Source organism: Hakea prostrata, chromosome 7, assembly GCF_041222555.1.
Source record: "Hakea prostrata isolate BN-2017 chromosome 7, UWA_Hpros_2, whole genome shotgun sequence".
In the NCBI taxonomy this organism is placed as follows: domain Eukaryota; kingdom Viridiplantae; phylum Streptophyta; class Magnoliopsida; order Proteales; family Proteaceae; genus Hakea; species Hakea prostrata.
The window spans coordinates 62,626,628-62,648,392 of NC_142606.1; the positions used below are offsets into that span (position 1 = coordinate 62,626,628).

Genomic DNA, 21,765 nt, shown 5'->3' on the forward strand with positions numbered 1-21,765 from the left:
CACGGAATTCGATTCTTCACCTATAAAGGTCAACATCACCGACAATACTACGGCTGTCGGGAAGCCTTCCAAGCCCAGCTTCTTTGGGATCACCACCGGTTTTGATTCTTTACTTGCAATAGCCAAAAAAAAAAAACCCGCCAACGAAGGTCACGAGATTACAGACATTCTAAACAATTTCAGTCCAAGAATGAATTACTTATCAATTGAGAAGAAACGAACCACTAAAGCTGTTGATAAGTACGCCTCTTTCTTGTACAAATGAATTGCCAAAGCACAATCAAGAGATTGCCGATGTGCAAGAGTATGAGAGTGTTGCCTCTTCTCCGTTCTCTTTCAAATCTAGCAAGTCCGATGTCTAGCACAGAACCCTGTGAATGGTTCAGACTTCAACGGTCAAAGTGAGTTAAGAGTCATAAGACTTGCGAGTTGGTTCAATGTTGCAGGGTGAACAGGAGTCGAAAGTTGTGGCAGCGACGTCGTCAGCGAGGTGAAAGAGGGGGTATTTGCTTGGGACAATGAGGGTAATGAAGCATTGAAGCGTTGATATGAGGATTCAAACGAAAGAGAGAGCCTAGCGAGATTCTGCGAAGTTTTGGCGATTTTCGCCATTATTTCACCGATTCACCGGAAAATCGACTTGGTCGATATCGATTTCACCTTGTTTTCTGTTTTGGTCCTTGTCGAACTCAATGAATTTTGTCATATTTCGGGCGATATTCAGCAATATGTTTTTCCATGCTTTTGTCTTCTTATCCGTAAAACCCCTTTTTAACCCTTTCTATGCTGTTGTTGTCCATTTTACTAAAGGAAAAGCCAATTGTCTATCGTGCAGGTTTTTATTCATCAATCATCATGCCTCCCTATTAAACCTAGTTAAACCTCTCTATCAATAGATCCTTCAGTTTTCCAAGTTTCTTTCTTTTTGAAACCTAGGTTGACGATACTAGGCGGTTGAACGGTGGAAGCGTTGGTGGATGGTCTCTTGAACTCTCTGTGGGAGGTGACGGTTCATCATCCTTTCTTCAAAAGGGCATTGCTTGGTGGTTTTTTCTCTTCTGTTTCTCTTTATCTACTCTCTTTCTTCTCCTGCTCTGGTGGTAACCCTTGCTCGTTTCTTGAGGCTCCTTTTCCTGGTAGAGCTTTGGATTGGGGTTTCATTTTTCCTGCACACTCTTTTTGCTGGCAGTAGCCCAAAATCTAGCCTGCTAGGTTTTTTGTGAGCTTTCAGCGGGTTGCCATGTCCTCTACTTCTTCTTCTCTTCCTTTGCCTTCACCTCCGCTCCCTGGGCTCTTAGGGCTGCAACCTATGGTGGGCTGCTCTGGAACTAAGACAGGTCAACGCAAGAAACCTGCTTCTCTGCCTATTTGCCTTGTTTGGAGATCAGAGGATTTTGTTCAGTTACAATATGCAGTTCCTTATGCTGAACGCGTGCTGCATGGCTATGTATTGGCTTTCCAAAAGTGTCAATGTAGTTCATTTATTATTTCCTTCCAGCAGTTTGGAAACCTTATGGACTTCAGACTTTAGTGGTTTATGAGTGTGGCTTATTTTCAGCTGAGTTTGAATCAACTGAAGCCTGCAACAAAGTATGCCTGCTTGGACTCTGGTGGTGTGGCAAGGCAAATGTTCAACTCTCTCCTATCTCTTCCGAGGATCCGAAAATCATTCATGCAGAGGGGAAAATTCTGGTTTGGGCACAACTCAGTGCTGTTCCTCCTGGCTGTTATGTACTGGCAGACATAAAAAATGTTCTTCTGCATGTAGGAAGGATGATTGAAGTAGTCCCATCTGCACCCAATGATGAATTTTTTTTCTGACTTTTTGGGTTAAGCTGTTTATTCTTAAAAAGCAACCAGTTTCTACTTCTGCTGTGCTTAAAAATGTATGGGGACAGGAATATCCTGTTTCAATCAAATTTGAACTACACTCAATTTGTAAGAAATGTGGACGCAATGTTCACAAAACAAAATGGTGTCATGCTGATCTTCCTTTTCCTGGTTATTCCCCTGATGACCCTGTAGAAGGGGATGATGGTGATATGTTGAATCTAGCCAAGCGTGCAAGGGAATTGAATAATCCAAAAAATATTAAGTTTTCTCCCAATGGTGCTGCCAAGCAGAGAGTTTGTTTGCCACATACTTTTTCTTATTCGAACATGCCATAACCCCACCCCTTTTTGTTAACAATCAAGCTTTAGCACGGTCTTTCCAAGAGGTTGATCTTGATGGTCCGCTGGATGGTTTCTTCATGCCTATGTTTATTCAAATTTCTATCCATGGGAATGCTCCAGAGACTGCTGATGATGATGAAAATGCAGCTTTTAATATTAATTTTTTGTCTGAATCTATCCAAGGTCAGAACCATGTTGTGGTTAAGAAAAGGAAGTTAAACCCTGCTGTTGCCTCTTCTTTTATCTGTCCTGAGTTTGAAGCCATCTCTGATTTCTCTAAACCCTATCTGTCTCACTCTCTCAATTCCTTTGGCCTCATCAACCCCCTGAAAGACTGGTTGGAGGATTTTGCTTCTGGACTTGAAGTTGAAGATTGTAGTGTTAACCACAATGATGCAACCAATGCACCCCGTAGAGAACATGACGAATCAACTGATGGAGGTAATCTCTCTTATTTTGTTTCTAAGCCTGATGAAATTGGCACTTTCCACCCTGATCCTGCCGGTATTGATACCCAGGTGCCTTTTCATTTCTCTGCTCTTTGTATTTGTGTGATTATTTTCCACTCTGTTGTTTGGTGTTTACGGTTGTAGTGCCTCTTCATTTCTCTGCCGTTTGTATTTGCGTGATTATTTTCCTCTGTTGTTTAGTGTTTACAGTTGTGGCTGCATCTTTATCTCAAGTCAGCTGTTCGTCCTGAATTCATTCTGCGAAGACAGTTTTGGGTACTAGTTTTTCTTATTGTTGTGATGGATTTCTCCTTGTTTATTTTTCTTTTCTAGAATGTCCATTGAGTTCACTCCACCCTACGAGATCTTTGGATTGGTTTGTGGTAAAATTTCGTACTTCTCCCTTGCTTAGAGATCTTTGGATTGGTTTGTGGTAAAATTTCATATTAATTTTGTTTGTCTTTGTGAAACTCAATGTTATTCTTTTGATTCCATTAAATTGCCGAAGAACTTAATCTCTTTCTCTCCGGTGGCTTTTCTTCATAGTTATGGTTGCAAAGGTAAGAAAGGGGGAATGGTGGTGTTAGCTAAGGACACTTTGCCTTTCATTTCATGCCAAATTTTAGATCATTTTAATTGTATCCATCCCTATTTTCACTCCCGTCCCTTCGATGTGGTTTTTATTTACGGTCCCCCCCATCAGAATGATAGATGGGCTTTCTGGGAACAGCTTTCTGATTTTCTTAGTTCCTTAGATTTTTCCTTTGCTGTTGCTAGGGATTTTAATGAGGTTCTTCAACCTTCTGATAAATGTGGAGGAACACCCTTTTGTCTTTCTGCCTCAGCCAATAGATTGATGGAACTTTGTAATTCTTTGTCTTTATTTGAACTTCTCTGGTTGGGTTCGCCTTTTACTGGGACTAATAAAAGGAAAGGTCAAGGTCATGATAAAATCAAAGAAAAATTGATAGGTTTTTTATCTCTCCTTCTTGGTGGATCTGTTTCCTTTATCTGTATCGAAAAAATTGGTGGGATCATAATCCCTTATCATTGCAGTTTCTTCCCAGTCATACATCTTTTAAAAAACTCTTTCATTTTCAACATGCCTGGACCTTTCACCCTGAATTTTCTGATTCTCTATCCTCCCTTTGGAACCAACTCCCCTTGGATCCTTTACCCATTAAACTTAATAGTCTGGCTTCTTCCCTCAAAAAGTGGGACTCTCAAATTTTTGGCAATATTGAGGGGTTAAAAGCTTCTTTACTTGAGATGGCTTCTAAAGATGGTACTCCAATTTCTGATGATGAGGTTCTCGAAAAGGTTGGATCACACCTCTCTTGGATTTTTCTTGCTGAAGTCTAGAATGACCTACGTTTCTCTCGGGGATAGAAATACTAGGTTTTTTTCACCACGTTTTGAAGGCTCATCAAGCAGCCAAAAAGGCGAGATTGTTTCGTCAATACAGGGAGAAAATGGCGAGATTGTTACGTCTATTCTGGAAATTGCAAGGGTGTTTATTAGTTATTTTCAACAGTTGTTTGCTTCTTCACAACCAATGGAGGCATCCTTTATTGACTCCCCCTTTTCACCATGCATTTCGGCTCAGGTATGTTCTAGCCTTCTTGAGATTCCTTTAGAAAGTGAGGTAAAAGATATCTTATTTTCCTTTGGCCCCTATAAGGTCCATGGTCCTGATGGTTTTGAGGCTTGTTTCTTTAGCGAATTTTGGAACCTGGTAAAGACAGATGTGGTACTTCTTGTCAAAAACTTCTTTTTCGTAATTGTTGTCTTCCTAATGGTCTAAACCATTATGCTAAACTAGTTACGGATTTCCGACTGATTAGTTTATGCAAAATGGGCAATAAAATTACGGCGAAGATTTTTGCTCGACGAATCAAACCAATCTTAAATGAGTTTATTTCCCCTCTTCAGGGAGCCTTTGTTCCTGGAAGACAAATTCATGATAACACTATTAGACCAAAAGAAATTTTTCACTTTCTTAAACTAAACGCAAAGGAAAAGTTGGCTTCACTGCTATAAAGCTTGATCTTTCTGAAGCCAATGATAGAATTGAATGGTCCTTCCGTATGCATGTTTTAGAACTCATTGGCTTTCCACCTAGTTGGATTTCTTGTGTGAGGAATCCAATTTTTTCTTCCTCTTTCTCGATTAAGCCTGAAGGCTCCCCTTTTGGATATTTTAAGCCCAATAGAGGACTTCAGCAAGGATGTCCTCTAAGCCCCTATCTTTTCCTTTGTGTCACGGAGGGTGCTTTCTCGCTTATTAGGAATCTATCACGATCTGAAGGCTTTCAAAGGAATTCGTGTGGCAAGAGGTGACCCAGAAATTACCCATCTCTTTTTTGCAGATGATGCTTTCATTTTTTGCAGAGCCTTAGAAGAGGACTTTTCAACCATTAGAGCAAGCTGGGATCATTTTTCTGCTCTGTCAAGACAGGGGATAAATTTTCAAAAGAGTAGCATTTTCTTTAGCAGGAATTCAGCCCCCACTCTCGAAAGGAGCTACGTAAACAGATTGGGATTTCAGCAATGAGGGAGGACTACAGTAAGTATTCAGGAATTAAGTTGATGCTTTCCTGTTCTAAGGTGAGGGATTTTAATTTTCTTATAGACAAGGTTCAAACAAAGGTAGCCCTACGGAAAGCTAATAGTTTGAGTTTTGCAAGGAGACAGGTGTCAATTCAATCTATTTTGTCATCCATACCAACATTTAATTTGGGTTGTTTGTCTCTACCTAAACAGGTCTGCTCCAAACTGGACTCTATTTATAGTCAAGTTTGGAATGGTAAGGTTGGTAAACCACATGCTATACATTTAATTGGATGTGATATGGTTTGCATGCCAAAGACAGGGGGCTTTGGACTTAGAAAGACCTCCATAGTTGTCAAAGCAGCAAGGCGACTGTTAGGGCCCTAGGATGATGCCATGTGGAGAGAGAGTATTACGGTTAGTTGAGTGGTAATAAATAGGAAGAGAATTAAGTAGAGAGGATATCGAATATGATGGGGAGTGATTTTGGGCAGCCGTAGGTTGAGGGGCACCTCTAGCTGTGGGGGCGCCTGCCCTAACAGTGACCAAAGTGATTGGGGCTCCGCCTAGGCAATTAGGCAACAAAGCGGCGCATAGGCGGCAATAAGGCGACCAAAGCGGTTGGGCCAAAAATTTTCAATATAACTACTTTTAAACTATTTTTCAATACAACTACTTTTTATAATAAGCTAAACAAATATTCAATAGTCACATTCATCCAAAGAAAAAACTTTCAAGAATCATAATTATGAAAAATAATTCAAAAAAAGAACACAAACATAAGTTCATCTCATCAAAGCATGGTTGTCAAAGCGTTTGCCCAGGCATTTATTGATTCATTGATTCTTGATGTTGAGTATGGCTTATTCTTCCCATTCTGTTGCTGGCGAGGGTATGGGGGCAACGCCCCTGGAGCAAAAAATAGGTTCTACATCACTTTGGGCCTTGGAGTTCCTTTGCAGATTGGTCGTCAACTAAGCAGTTGAAAAACCGCTTTGCCGCCTAGGCGGACGCTTTGACACCTATGAAGACCTCTATTCAAAATAAGGTGCTTCTCATGAAAACTGTTTGGCGCCTTTTCTCCGAGCCTTAGTTGTAGAAATACAATGTTTGGCAGAATGGCTTATTGATCCATGATCTCAAGCCCTTTATTTATAATTAAGTGGAAAGTAGAATATTACAAGGAATAGAATTCTATATGAATACAAACTCTAACTTAACTCCTATACAAACTCTTATTAGACTCCTAATAGATTCCAACACTCCCCTCGTTGAGGCATAGATATTACTCTGCCTAACTTGCCTACATAGGAGGAAATCTCTTTCTTTCAATCCCTTAGTGAAAACATCTCTAATTGGTCTTCGATCTTACAAAAGGCATGCAGTAGCCCTTGTTCCAACTTTCCTTTGACAAAAACCTCAATTTCAATGTGCTTAGTTCGATCATGTTGCTGGATTATTGCAATACTAATGCGCCTTGTTGTCACAATATAACATCATGGGGTTTGGAACTTGGACTCCAATATCTTCCAGCCTTTCAACCATAGTAGCTCACAAACTCCACGAACCATAGCCCTATATTCAGCTTCGGTACTAGATAAGCTACCACATTCTGTTTCTTACTTCTCCAAGTAACTAGATTTCCTCCAATAAAGGTACAGAACCTAAATTGACTTTCGTCGGAGATCCAGCCTCTGCATCGGTGTATGCTTCTACTTTTAGATTATCGGTGGGTGACAAAAGTATTCCTTTTCCGAGTTCCCTTCAAATCGTAGTATTCGATAACGCCTTCATATGAGCTAAATATGGATCATGCATGAATTGACTCACTATACCTACAGTAGCAATGTCCGGCCCGTGTGAGACAAGTAGATAAGCTTCCCTACCGCCTTTGGTATCTTCCTTTGTCCACTGGTTCTCCCTCTTTTCTTTAAGTTTAGCTCCAGCTTCAATAGGGGTATCAACTACTTTACACCCCAACATTCCCACTTCGATAATAGATCTAGGACATACTTTCTTTGGGATAGGAATATACCTTTATTTGATCGAGCCACCTCAATCCCTAGAAATCCCGTAACTTCCCTAGATCTTTAATTTCAAACTCTTTGCCAAGATAGTCCTTCAACTTTTGAATTTCTTCACCATCATTCCCCGTGATGACAATATCGTCTACATAGACAATGAGAGTGTGATTTAGTACTTGACTTCTTGACAAATAGTGTATGATCGCATTGCTTTGCTTGTACCCAATAGAGTCATTGCCTTCAAGGCGTCCAAACCAGCATCTAGAGCTGTTTTAACCCATATTTGACCTCTTCAACCACGGACTTTCCCCTGGTATTGTCATCGGAAAAACCATGTGGATTTCCATATGACCTCTTCTGCTAACTCCCATGTAAGGGCATTCTTTACGTCTAGTTGGTGCAAGTTCCGGTGTTTGTTCACACGCTACGGACAACGAGAACTCGACGGTATTTAGTTTCGCAACCGGGGCAAAGGTCTCCCGATAATCAATCCCATAGGTCCGGTAAACCCCTTTGCAACTAGTCTAGCTTTCAACTTGTTGACCGATCCATCCATATTTTGTTTAACCACAAATACCCATTTGCAGCCCACCGGTTTTTTTTTCGAGGAAGTGTAACCAGCTCCCAAGTGTCATTTTTCTTCATTGCTCGCATTTCCTCTACCATAGCTTCCTTCCATCTCTTATCAAGATAGGCTTCCCGCCAACTTTTAGGAACAGATACGGATGACGAGAGAGGATATAAAAGCACGGTAGGAGTCGACAAAGAGTTATAAGAAACATATTTAGCTATGGGATGTTGAGTACAAGATCCGACCCCTTTTCTAACAGAATAGGAAGATCGAAGAAGATACCTCGCTAGAATCCGATTCGGAGCAGGGAGCCGAAGTGGTAACGTATCCCCTTTCTCCACCCGCTTTAGCCGGTTGTATTTCTTCCTCCGATAAGTCCGCACCTCTTTATTTTGGTCAATCTGGTTTTGAAAGACCCCAACAAGTGTGTCTCACAGAGTGGTCTCCCCTTGGCTAGGTTCTTCACATGGTTCGGAATTGAAGGGGAGGATTAGAGTCCTCGGGTATCTGGCCAAGTCTCCCCCGTCGGAAACTCTTCCGGGACTCTTGTTGTGTTGGTGTGTGAAAGGAAGATCTAGAGTCGAAAGAACACCTCTCCTCTAGGACTCTCCCCCTGGAGAGGTGTATGTAAGGGCAAAACTCTGAAAGTACATCCTGGATACATGGTTTTCTGGAGGGAGGATGATAACATTTGTACCCTTTCCGAGTGCATACCCCAAAATATGCAGCGTAGGCTCGGGAGCCAACTTACTCGGTGGGTGTGATTCCATAACACACGCATCCAAAAACCTTTGGAGAAATAACAAAAGAAGAGGCTCCTAAGAATCTCATTAGGACATTTAAAACCAAGTATCCTACTGGGCATCCTATTCATAAGGTAAGAAGCAGAGAATAGCATCACTCCGATCGGTCGTACATTCATAGCAATCATAATAGAACGGGCTATCTCTAAGAGATGTCGATTCTTCCTTTCGCCACCCCATTTTGGGCAGCCGTATCAACCAACTAGTCCGATGTATTATGCCGAGTCGAGAGATATCTTTGAAATTCACCATCAATATACTCGTGTGCCATTGTCACTGCAAGGATCTTCACGTGGCATTGAACCAGTTTTAATCATATTATGAAAATCACGAAAACATCGGAAAACTTCATTTTTTTGTTTTAAAAGATAAATCCATGTAGAACGAGAGTGACAATCAATAAAAGTAACAAAGTACCTATGGCCTGATAGACACACGTCGCGACCCCACACATCGGTATGAATTAACATAAAAGGAATATTTTTTCTATTATGAAGAGAAGGTAAATAAGTAGAACGAGTTTGCTTCGCAAAAATGCGAGCTTCACAAAAAAAATCATCCTCATTACAAGAAGAAACTAAATCGAAATATTTTCTTAAGAGTTCCTAGGGGGTGACCTAGCCTACGGTGCCACCGATGAAGGTCCATATTACCAATGGACTTGATTAGAAGATGTAGTCGAGCGAGTAGATCCTTCAATCGGCTGAGCAAATAAAGTCCATTGTCTAGTTTACCACGTCCAATCTCCTTCCCCGTTACCGATCCCGAAAGACACAATAAGATGGGAAAAATGTCACTTTACAATTTAAGTCATGTGTAAGACTCGATAGAGAGCAAGTTAGTAGAAAAGAGGGAACATGTAAAACTTTAGACAAAGACGGGATGGAGAATGTTGAATGGTCCCTTTTCCAGAATGGAAGAATAGGAGCCATCAAGCAATTCGAACTTTATCCTTTCCGAGGTTGGAGCATATTGTAAGAAAAAGAGGATAAACCTGTCATATGATCTCGGGCTCCGGTATCAATAATCCAAGGAGTAGAAACGAAGAAACTTGGAAGCTTGTAAAAGTTTTACCCAAGTAGCAAGGTAGGAGTTGGTTTGATTAGTAGAGGAAGCAGTGGTAGAGGCTGTACCGGCAGAGAAGATTGCAGAATACGCGCAAAGAAGTTAACTCCTCCCGCGAGAGACCAACATCTACGAGAGGGTGCCGTGGAAACCGTCTCGGAGATACGAGCTTTCGATTTTCCTTTTTTTGTGCTCTTTTTTTCTCAAAATCAGCAGGCTTCCCATGGAGTTTCCAACAATTTTCCTTAGTATGATAGGGTTTGTGACAGTGCTCACACTTGACAATCTCCTTAGCCGGATCAGATTTAGTGCGAACAGACTGTAAAGCTGATTTCTCCAAAATAGGAGTATGAAGCATGGCTAATCGACGACTTTCCTCACACTGAACAAGAGCATAAGACTGTTCTAGTGTAGGAAAGGGAGAACGACTTAAGACTTGTACTCTGATCTGATCGTACTCCACGTTCAAACCTGCCAAGAAGTCATATACTCGAATCTTATCAATGTGCTTCTTATAAGTCGCCACATCATCTGGATTAGTGGGGTGATAATCCCCATAATGATCCAACTCTTGCCAAAGAGATCGCAACTCAAGATAATAGTGGGCCACGATCGGTTCCTTTTGGGTAGTCTCATGAAGCTTCTTTCGTAGCTCATAAACCCGTGCATCATTCCCCAACCGTCCATATGTTTCAAAAGAGTAGCCTTCCAAATTTGGGCAGCAGTATCAAGTAATAGATATCCACGGGCAATATTTGGAATCATGGAATTCAAGAGAAATGACATAATAAGAGAGTCATTCGAGATCCATTTTTCCTGGGAAACGCCTGTGGTAGAAGGTTTGATAGTGGTGCCCGTAATGTATCCAACAAGTCCTCTTCCAAAGAATAGTTAAGTAAGCGAGATCGTGACCAAATCAAATAATTTGTCCCATCAAATCTTACCGAAAGAGGATGAAAATTTGGGTAATGTTCAGGGCCGGTGGGAGCAGTAGTACCATCGATAGTTGCCATGTTGAAAAAATTGTCTGCAGTTCTTCAGTCACCTTGTGAAAAAAACTAAAACGTCGCACAATGCAATACCCAAACAATGATATGATCAAATCTCCTTTTTCCCCTTTTTTTTTTTTTTTTTTTTTTTTTTTTTTTTTTTTTTGTCTAACAGAATAGTAGATTAGAAGAAAAATTATAATAATATGGTTCAGCCAAATATGTAATGGTTTGGTTTGGTTTGGTAAATTTGGTTTTAAAATATGATCTAAATTTGGTTTGGGAATTTGGAAAAAAAACCAAATCTGGTTCGGCCAAAGAGAATTAGGGAACAAATTATGGCTCAATGGGTTTTTTTGAAGGGCCAGCTTAACAAGGGAGACGGGATATAGAAAGGGTTACCTGGTTCGATGGTAGAGGCTGTGATCAGAATCGGAAGTAAAGGTGAAGGCGATGGTGGCTTCTCTTCTTCTCTTTCTTCTCTTCTTCTTCCTTTTCTTCTTGGTCGAGCCCACTGGTGCGAGAAAGAAATTGGTTGCGATGGATTTGTGAGGGTTTGCAATCGATGCAAACTCTAGCTGAAGCAGCAGCAGCAGCAGCAGCGCCACACCGTGATTCTAATCGCAAGAAGCAGCTCAGCCACCGTGATTCTAATCGCAAGAAGCAGCAGCAGGTTGTGGTTCTTCTTCTCTCTTCTTTCCCTTTTTCGTGATTCTAATCGCAGAAGCAGCAGCAGGTTGTGGTTCTTCTTCTCTTCTTCTTTCCCCTTTTTTTCCTCGATCTTCGAGGTGGAACTGAAACAATAGTGCAGCGGTGCGATGGGTTTGAAGGAAAAAATCTGCCAACGATGGTTGCGATTGGTTGTGAAGAACAAGAAACTGCGGGTTTTGGAGAAAAGGTAATCTGCTGTGGGTTAATGGGTTTGAAGAAATAGAAAAATAGAAGAACAACCTAATCGAATTTAGGCTCGATGCCATGTAGAATACAATGTTTGGCAGAATGGCTTATTGATCCATGATCTCAAGCCCTTTATTTATAATTAAGTGGAAAGTAGAATATTACAAGGAATAGAATTCATATGAATACAAACTCTAACTTAACTCCACACAAGACGGGGGAAAAAGGAGAAAAACCAAGGAGGAGAAAAAGGGGGGGGGGGGGGGGAAAACACCCGGCCAACGAGATTGCACACAAGACCCTGCTTTTATGCCCCTATTTTACAACAAACACACACACACACACACAAAATGCATATTTTGAGGTTTGCCCTCTCGTTTCAATATCTCGCTGAAATATCAGTGATTATTTCACCAAAATATTGCAAATAAAAAATTTTGCCCTCTCGTCTCATCATGCCAATGTTGAGATACAAGAGATCGGAAAATTTCACTGACATATTGCAAGATTTTGTATAGTGGTTAGTATACAGCAAAATCCCATAATAACTCCTTTACCATATTGCCTTTTATAGGTTTAATTTCACTGTTTTAACCTATCTACTTACTTTCCTATTCTTCTGTTTCTTACAACATCTCTGCTTGCTAATTCAGTTCCATTTTTGTTAGAATCTTCCATGTCTGCTGATTTGTATTGCTTCCAAGTTGATACATCATTTTCTGTTTCATTGATCTCTTAATTTCTGCAATCAGATAAGGAATTCCTAATCAATTTTTACAGTGCACAACAGGACTCTCCCGTTTTCCAAATCCCTACATCAGAATTTTTTCAAAGTCCGCAGGATTCTGAAATCACTCAAAATCTCAAATCAAAATAAACCACTCGACCTTGTTTTTTAACCAATCTGAGTTTTCTTCACAGTCATATAATTTCTCATTTGACAACTCAAATTTGATTCTGTTCAAGCTAATTTCCTGGTGGATAATTATCAGGTCAAACTCAATCACCTGTAGCAAGTTTTGATGATATACAAAACCTAAAAACCAGAACCTATAAGTGAAAGAGGAGAAAAAGAAAAAAGAACAAGGGAAAAAAAATAAGAGACAGACAAGGGTTCTCCCGTCTCCAGTTTCACTGTAAGGGTTTCTGTTTTCTTCTTGCTTGAAGTTGTCCTATGGCATTTAAAACTCTTCACCTGTTCATCCTCATTTTGGGATTTCTTGAGAAATCTAATCGACATTGAAAAACCCTGGAGCCACATCTAATGTCTGGTTTCCTCTTGTAGCATCTTACAGAAAGGATCCACAGTGATGAAACAAGCTTGCATCGCTTGCTCATCATATTAAGAAAAAGGGTCGATTCTTCTCAGCTTTTTTATAAAATTGGGACTTCACTCTATTTTTAAAACTGGATTTCTTTGGTGACCTTACCAGAGCTTTCATGGAAATACAAAATAAACAACCAGGGGAAGTGCCACAAATCTAGGGACCCTACAAAATGGGCTAATCCGGTGGCGAAGGCTTCACAAGCAGAGTCACCCTAGGGGGCAATTCACCCAAGGGGGCAATTCTGAGTGGCTGTTTATATGCCTTGTCTTCAAGCTACAATTGTGGTCCACCAACCATTGCCCGCCCCTCAGGGCATCCTGCGAGTAGGAACCAAAAATGATTGTACTATTTTAGATATGAATACCGCCAGTGAAACTTCACATATATATGGGGGAACCAAAAGGAAGCAACCATGATGGACATAGGGTTGCAGATGGGCGAACATATATCAGTAGCCAGATTCAGCTCAAACAAAGAAGAAAAGTAAGAGGAGATTGGGAGCTGCAGAGGGGTAGGGGCAGGCGGGCTTACAAGAGGAAGAAGGGAAAGAAGAAAGAAAGTAAATGATGCACTGGTATTTGCCTTCTCTAACTGAAGGTATTTTGGCTACAAGATTTTTTTTTTTCCCAAAACACCATTAGTTTTAGGGGATACTGCCCCCCCCCCCTCTCACTCTGCTTGTGCAGAAGCCTTTGGCACCGAGTTTGCCCTTTTTTCTTTACCAACGGTTTCAGGAGATACAAGTAATAGTCAGAAACACATGGGGATGTTCACTTAATTGCTAGATAAATCACAGGATGTCCAACTAATTTACTCTTCCTACTTGTTTTTCTTTCTTTCTTTCTTTTTTTTTTTTTTTTTTTTTTTGGGGGTGGGGGTGGGGTTTGGTTTTGTTGTTGTGGGTAGAAGAGAGGGGGAGGGAGTCAATTACCTGCACACAAAGAACAGCAGCTTTGTGACCTTCAAACTTATAGATGGGCGATCCAACACCACCAGAGGTGAGGTTACGGCGGTCAAACATCCGAACAGAAGTATCAGCTGACCTGTAGAAAAAGAGAGAGAGATTCTAATTATGAGCAAAAAGAAAAGCTTCAAGAAGATCCCTCTTAAAAAAATTCTGTGCACTATAAATTCAATGCACATCCTTTATTAAGCATGGCAGTAATTTAACTACAATAGTAACCAAAATAAGCATGTACCCAGTAAGAATAAGATTTTCATCATGTGGATTCCAATCAATGCAGTGAAGATCAGCATTATGAGCTTTCTCAACCTAGACATCAAGACAAACAACAGACTTATCAGTATCAAAATCTGAGTTCAGGTAAACAAGAAAACTCGAAATTAATATATCACAGGCTAAATGCATCCAAAAGAAGGCAAAGAAAAAGATTGGCTGCAATGGACATAACAGAACAGCATTTACAACAAACAAATAACCCAACATTTTTTTCCCTTTTTGCTGAGAGTGTGGTTCATAAATTAGCAAGATTCCCATCCAAGTAAAACATCAACTATAGTAGATATGAAAAACCATGATGAAATGTATGAGGCATATGACTGAGCCTCGTATGAATTGGCTGCCCTCCAATCAGCTCCAATATAGGTCATACTAGCCTATGTTATGCATGACTTTCCGAACCACTTCTCTGGGGTCAATTTAGGTCAGACTCTAACCAAGCTCTTTGAGTTCCCTTTAATCTGAATCAAATCACACTACGATATTGGAGCATTCAGATGCCTCCGTTGAACATGAACATGCCATTTCAAACAACTTTCTCATAGTTTCATGCAAGGAAGCTACTTCTAGACAAGGAAGAAATCTTGGTCGAAACAGGAATTTCGACCCAGGAAAAGGCCGAAATTTGTGATTTTCTTTTACTGAAGTTTTGAACTTCAGTTTTGGGCCTCATATGGACTCAAAATGATCTGGATTCTTGAATACTACCTATTTTAAGCATAATAAACACTACGGAACTACTAGTTTACCCAAAAAACCATTGAAATTTTAACATTCGAGTATATAGTATATATGAGAAGAAGCGAGAATATTACCAATTGCAAGTCCACTCTATTCCATGTCTCTCTCCTCCCTCAGCACCCCATACAAATGAGAATACAAGTCCATGATCATTGCCCCATATAGTTGTCGACATAGTCGGCAATTGCAGCTTTGTATGTGGTCTCATCCACATGCCTAAGATGTCCTAATGGTGGGAAGTTGTGAATCCCTGAATAAGGAACTAGTTCAACTGCATATGAAAAGGCTAGTGGTGATTGTGGTATAGAGTGGAAGATCTGCTCAATAAATGAAGAAAGACCCTGGTCGGGGCCAGCGCAGGGACACCATAAGCTCCATAACCATAGGACTCCACTAGTGGCTGACTCTAAGTTTGATAGCCAAGAGAGACACCATACGGTCCATAACCATAAGCTCCATAAGTCAACCCAGTAGAACCAATACTCTCCAGTCTCCACAACAGTATTATATGACGACTCTACAGGCCTCTGCTATCCGGATCCTCTAGAGATGGAATCTTTGGTATCATCTATGCTCATCAATCTCATAAATCCCACCAAGCTCTCTGCATCAGCCAGACGGTAAGAACCATATAATGGGGTGCCTTTTGTGCTATATCAGTGTTGTCTCCCTTCTCCTTCCTAGAATATGTCGAGAAAACATTTTTGCCTCCAGATGCAGCTCCAGTATGGTCTGAATCCTATGTCACGTGAGTGAACTGACTCTCACCTATGAACCATATAATGTCGGTGTTGGTGCTGGTGGTCTATCCCTAGAATCAATTGAATCATGATCATGAGGTCTTAACACCTTCCTCATCCCCTCCATCATCATCATCGTCGTCATCATCAACATCGTTATCATTGTTAGGGGCCTAAGTCGTAGCATCCTCAATGTCGGACCAGACAATCAAATCCTCACTCTAATGAAGGGACAAGCAAACATTGCATGTGCACTCCCCTCCTGGGCCATGAAGTGCTCCACATCAGCCCCCATTTACTCTGTTATCTGTCTACCAGGACGACCTCCCTCCTCATTCAGCAATGGCTCTCCACTGTCCCTGATCAAGTTAACTACTGGGTTATCATCATCATCCATCTCAAATATGTCGACCAACTCAATATTGTTACTCTCTTTGTCCATCTCCTGTCTAATAAGATCCTCCCTCAGTCTCATATTATAGTGTAAGTAGCCAAGGTCCTCTAGACACTTCACACCCAGTTGATTGTGCCTCTTTCAGTGGATGAGGCTAAAGGTGCTCCAATTTCGCTCACAACCAATGGCAGACATGTCTAGGAGAGCACTTAGTTTGCAACCTTACTTAAGTGAGGTGAGTCACATCCAAATTGCAACCACCATTCAGCTGCAACAAACATAGACTCCAAGTTATTTCAATACTTAAATAACTAAGTTAAAGATAGAATATAATGAACTAACTTACCCTTAGGGGGCGGATTTCAGTCCCGATACGGCCACGGAAAGACCAAAGCTCCCAATGGCATCCCTAAATGCCTTTATCTAATATATAAAGAAAAGAAAAAATAAATAAATAGGTTAATACTTAATAACTTAGTATAAAATTATGAATTGTGAATATCAAATCACTATCTCACCTCCATAAGGATGATTGCATATTTAGATGGATCCGGTTCCAACCTCTCAACTACAGTTTGGACGGCATCCATCAAATCTTGCATCATCCCAAGGCTGTCTTTGTAATTGTACTTGGGATTTAAATAGTATGTTGTGTAAGAAAAAGCAAAAATAAGAGGGAATAGTCAATACTTAATAATGTGATAACATAATGAAAATTATATTGATTCCTAGACTTAACAACTCACCAACCTTATGTACTGGATGCTGCAACATAGACTCCCATCTAACTTGGATGATGCCGAGGATTTTCTTGTTGCCCTATGGGTAGACCTAAGCAACTTGTTGCTTCATCCTTTCTATTGCTGCCCATATGTGTTGTAGAATAGGCCTTCTCTGTTGATCTACCATCCTTAACACATGCATCATAGGCTCAAGCATCTTCACCATTGTTCTTACATTATTCTAGAAATTGTCATCGAGTATGGTCAATTGTGCTCTCCTTCCTCCTACAAATGAAGAACCCTCCCAAGTTAAACCATTACTCGATGAAAACATGCTCCTAAGGCCAATCTTCCTCCTCTAAAAGCTCTGCAGTGCTATCCAATTGGTAGAAAATCTAGTCATGCCTAGCCTCACTAAGTCACCCTAACCCTTGTCCTTCATCACCTTTAATGCATAGGTGTGGTTATAGATAAAGGTGCTAACTTGTCGGGCTTGCTCCACGGTCTTCCTCACAAGCTTGACCTTTCCCATGTCCTTTAGCATTAAGTTAATGCAGTGAGCAGCACATGGAGTCCAAAAGAGCTTATATATGTCTATCAAGGCATCAATACAAAGTCATGAATTGTACATGTAATGTAAATATGTAACATATGTATTTAAAAATGAAAATTAGTACTAGAAGTAGAAGCATGTTTTGATACATAGGGTTCCCCTGCATCTTCAACCAAGCTTTCTTATAGCTTAAGCCATTATTAGTCACAATTTGGATCAAATTCTCCACTCCAACCTCCTCCACCACTTGCTTTAATAATTAAAAATGTATTTTGCATCATTTTTCTCACTAGATGCATCTACTGACTTGAGGAACATTGTCCTCCCATCACAATTCAACATGAAATTGATGGACTGTCTAATGGGACCAATCCAACCATCAACAAACACAGTCACTCCATAAAAAGCCCACATGGGCTTTAATCCGTTAATATACTCATTCAAGGCCTATTTATGCTTAGGCAAATAAACATTATATATATATCTCATATGGAGTGAACCCCTGTACATCGCTCTCAGCGCTGCTATCTCCTCAATCATATCTCTATAATAAGGCCCTTGGGTTGTATGTGCTAGAATATTATGGTACATAGCCCATTTAGAAAAAGCCATCCCCACTTTTTCCTTCACACTCCCCCATAAGTGCTTCAACTCTCTATGTTTGTGCTCAGGCCTCTTAAAAAAATAGAAAAAATAGATAATTAATAGAAAAAAAATTTTGATTCAACACCATCACAACAATATGGTGTCTCACGTACATTAATTTGAAGGTCATACATTTACTATACATGTACATTTTTGGCAATATATGTAATTTACAAAATAATTTTTAATAACAGGAAAAAAATACTAGGAAGAACTAAAAATTATTTTTGACACCACAAATTCATAGATCAACAACTCTAAACTAGACATACTTTAATTTGAAAGCAATCTAAGTTGATTTGAGCCATAAACAAAACAAAAATAAAAAATGGAGAAATTTGTTAGCTCACCCTGTTTGATTCTCAAAAACCCAAGAATGGAAGAGCAAGAGTTAAGAAGGAATGCAAAGGAGCTACTAAAATGAGGTGAAATGGGGGTAGAATGCAAGAGAAATGAGAAAAAGTCGAAACACTAATTTTACAACTGGAGGTGTATCGTTTTGGCCCGATTCGAAATTTTGTATCATTTCGGTCGAAATTTTTAACTTTTTCGAAATACTTTGAATTTTGTTTCAGTTTTCAAAAAATGCAGGTATTTTGGTTGAAATTCCGACCGAAATTTCTTCCATGCTTCTAGATCAATTCTAATATGATCATTCCTTGCTTTATCCTTCAAAGTTTTGACACTCTAACATCTCAACATCATCACCATTACACTGAATTATACATATGATGCCTCTCAACTGCGCAAAATTCCATACCATACATCATGGCTGGTCACATGACTACCCAATAAAATTTATTTTAGCTTAAAATAATACAAATTACACGACACTCCAACGAACCTCTCCACTCCAAGCATCTTATTTTACTTCACCGTGATATCCTCTACATCACGTTCTTTATTTGTGATTGAGCCAAACACCTAAAATAATAACTTTGCAGAATCTCTCTCCTACCTATTGTCTCCGCCACATTATGCATCCTAGTATAAACGAAGTTACACACCATGTATTGTCTTCATTCTACTTTTCTTAAATATTTTCACTTTAAAGTTGATCTCCATAACCCTAATATGGTGTTAACCCCTATTTTGTCTCATCTACTAAAACAATATCATCAGCAAAAACCATGCCCCAAAGAACCTTGTCTTAAATGTCTTGGTTAAATTATCCATAATAAGCACAAACAACTAACAGCTTTAAGCTGATCTTTGATGTAACCCGATTGTAATTGGGAATTTACTGTGTCAGTCCCTTGCAATTTTAAACTAGCCATTGCAACATCATGCATATCTTTAATTATGTGTACAAATTACTTGAAACGCTTGTCTAGATCTATTACTTTTGCCAATTTAAATCTCTAAGCACTCCTTCATAAGCTTTTTCTAGTTTCCAAAAATAATATAGAAAGAGAGATCATACTTTTTTTATAAGTGAGATCTCTATTAAAAGAGAAAAATTATTCAAAGAAGGCATCCTCCTTGAACACTTTTAGAAGAGGGGCTAGGAGAATTTAGACAAGGAGGGCATTCCCTCCTAACCAGTATCCCGAATAAGAGAATAAGCCCGATTTCAATCATCAATAGTCATGTGCTGTTGCATCCCTTTGAATCAAATCAACTAGCTCTATAGGGAACTGTATAGGATCCCACCACCCTTGTGGCCACCTAAGCTGAACCTCGTGATGTAATCTGCTGGCTGGTTTTGTTCTTTTCATACATGCCTAAATCCACCTCAGTTAGCATGTCTGACTCTTGCAAAATCTTCTCTTTTATAGCTTGACACTTTTAAGGCCCTTGGATAGTTCCATTAAGAATATCCACTGCTAACTTGGAGTCAGATCTGATGGAAACCTCCAAATACCCTTCTTGACTGCAAATTTGAACCCCCTCTTAAGACGGCTCGCGTTTCTGTTGCCAATACCGAAAACTCTTCCCCGTACCAGCATATGCCATAATAGTACTGCCTAAAGGATAAATTACTTTTGTTTGGATCTTCCAGCATAAAACCAAATTATTTCTACTAAATGTTGGTTTCTTGTCTCAGACGAGCTTCAATTACCCTCTCCTATAATTTCATAATAGTTGCAACTCTGAATGTCGCTGATATTTTGTAAAATCAAAACCACAATGTTTCTCCTCCAGTCATATGACATTCTCTTTATGCTCATAACCCTACTAAACATCTTGTTTAGCCAAAAATAAACCAAGATTCTTAAGCACTTCAACACTTCTACTGGGACCTCATCTTGCCAATGTCTTTCATCCCTCATTTAAGCTGGTTTTATTTCACACACAAGCACGCACAGAGAGACAGAGACACACATGAGATTATGAGAATTGGTATCTTGATGAATATGGCAGTCTTATCGAATATACACACACACACACAAAAGATTATGACAATTGGTCTTCTCAAGGTAGCCTTCTAGAACACTTACTTGAAGTCTCATCATTAGTAGACAGTAGAAATAACCTTGCTATCACTTCTTAATGTCCTCATCCCCTAATAGTACTTTACCATATTCACTTTCAATATATGCAACATCCTCACGATCTGGGCTCTTCCTTTTCCACACTTTAGCTATCTAATGGATAGCTCTTTTCCCCCTAGTACTGAAATTGTTATAAGGATTTCGTCACCATTGCTTATCCAACAATTTTATCAGCTTCATTTCTGGAAAAGAATTATATCTTTGTATATCACCTACATCCAGTGTTACCTACATCCACAGTGCTTTACCATGACTCAAAACTAGTTTTCTCAATCTTTGATGACTACTTGAACTTCATCATATGAGTCTAGTTTGAGAGTTCATCTCCAAAGACGTCTCACTTTTTTGAAAAGCAAGATGAGCCTAATGTGAGACAGAAAAATAAGAAAACTCGGCCAAGATCTCGGTACAACCAAAATCAAAAACAAAACCAGCTTGTAGAAAAGCCCATACTCCTCGTCTAGATACAATAGTTTCACCCCAGAAAAGGATTTTGCTTCTTACTGCTTCACTTCACATACTTTAGCAAATATTTTGCTGGATTCTTTGACAGAGCAGCTGCTGAAGGTGATTAATTGCCCTCCTACACCCTCTATACCTCATTCAACTAATTTTCTAAGCTAATCTACAAGGAACCCTATGCTCCCAAATCTTTTTTTCTCCCCCCCCCCCCCAAAAAAAGAAACTCTTCCTCAAGTCTTGTTGTATGTGTGTGATTCTAACATATGCCATTTGAACTATGAACATGTGTACCATATTAGACTTGTTTGAAGATGAACTTTGAATGTTAATGTATGAATTTATGATGTATAGGTGTGTAAAATAGGCCATTTTAGGTTTTACTTCAGCATATGGTTTTGAACTTGAGGATATACCATGGAACTCACATTTACATTACTTGTATTGTAAATCTGAGGTCACCAGTGAGTTCAAAAAGGCTGAAATTGGCTGTCCAAAGTTGAACTCACATCTATACTACTTCTTTCCTTTCAAAAATCTGAGGTTCTCAGTGTGTTCAGAAGGGCTAGCTAGAAAATGACCCCAATACACAATACCCCTCAGATTGGAAGCTCGAGTAATTAAAAAAAAAAAATCCTTCAACTTGCTAAAATCTTGAGCAAATTTTGTTTTCTGGAGTAGCGAGATTGGCCTCAAGATCAAGTACGTGACCTATATCTGACCACCAACTCTCTCTAAGGATGATGCATTCCTTTCGATTCACCAAAGACATCTTGAACAACCTTCTTAATACATTAGTCATGTCAGTCCACATCAAAATAGTCTCTCTGTCCCATTTACGATGTTTAACCACTTCATCATTAACGATTTCAACGCATCTTCTCTTAAGCTAGATGACCTTATCCTAGAACAAATAAGCTCACCTTT

General features: G+C 39.7%; 1 protein-coding gene across 1 annotated transcript in view; it reads right to left on the minus strand.

Moving 5' to 3' along the window:
* LOC149011627 (WD-40 repeat-containing protein MSI4-like) overlaps positions 1-21,765 on the minus strand; it is a 113,765-nt gene that overhangs the window by 39,663 nt on the left and 52,337 nt on the right. The window contains exons 10-11 of the mRNA XM_089160466.1: positions 14,049-14,122; positions 13,781-13,892 (exon numbers count right to left, since the gene is read on the minus strand). Coding sequence (XP_089016592.1) covers positions 13,781-13,892; positions 14,049-14,122 — 186 coding nt within the window. The remainder of the gene's footprint in view (positions 1-13,780; positions 13,893-14,048; positions 14,123-21,765) is intronic.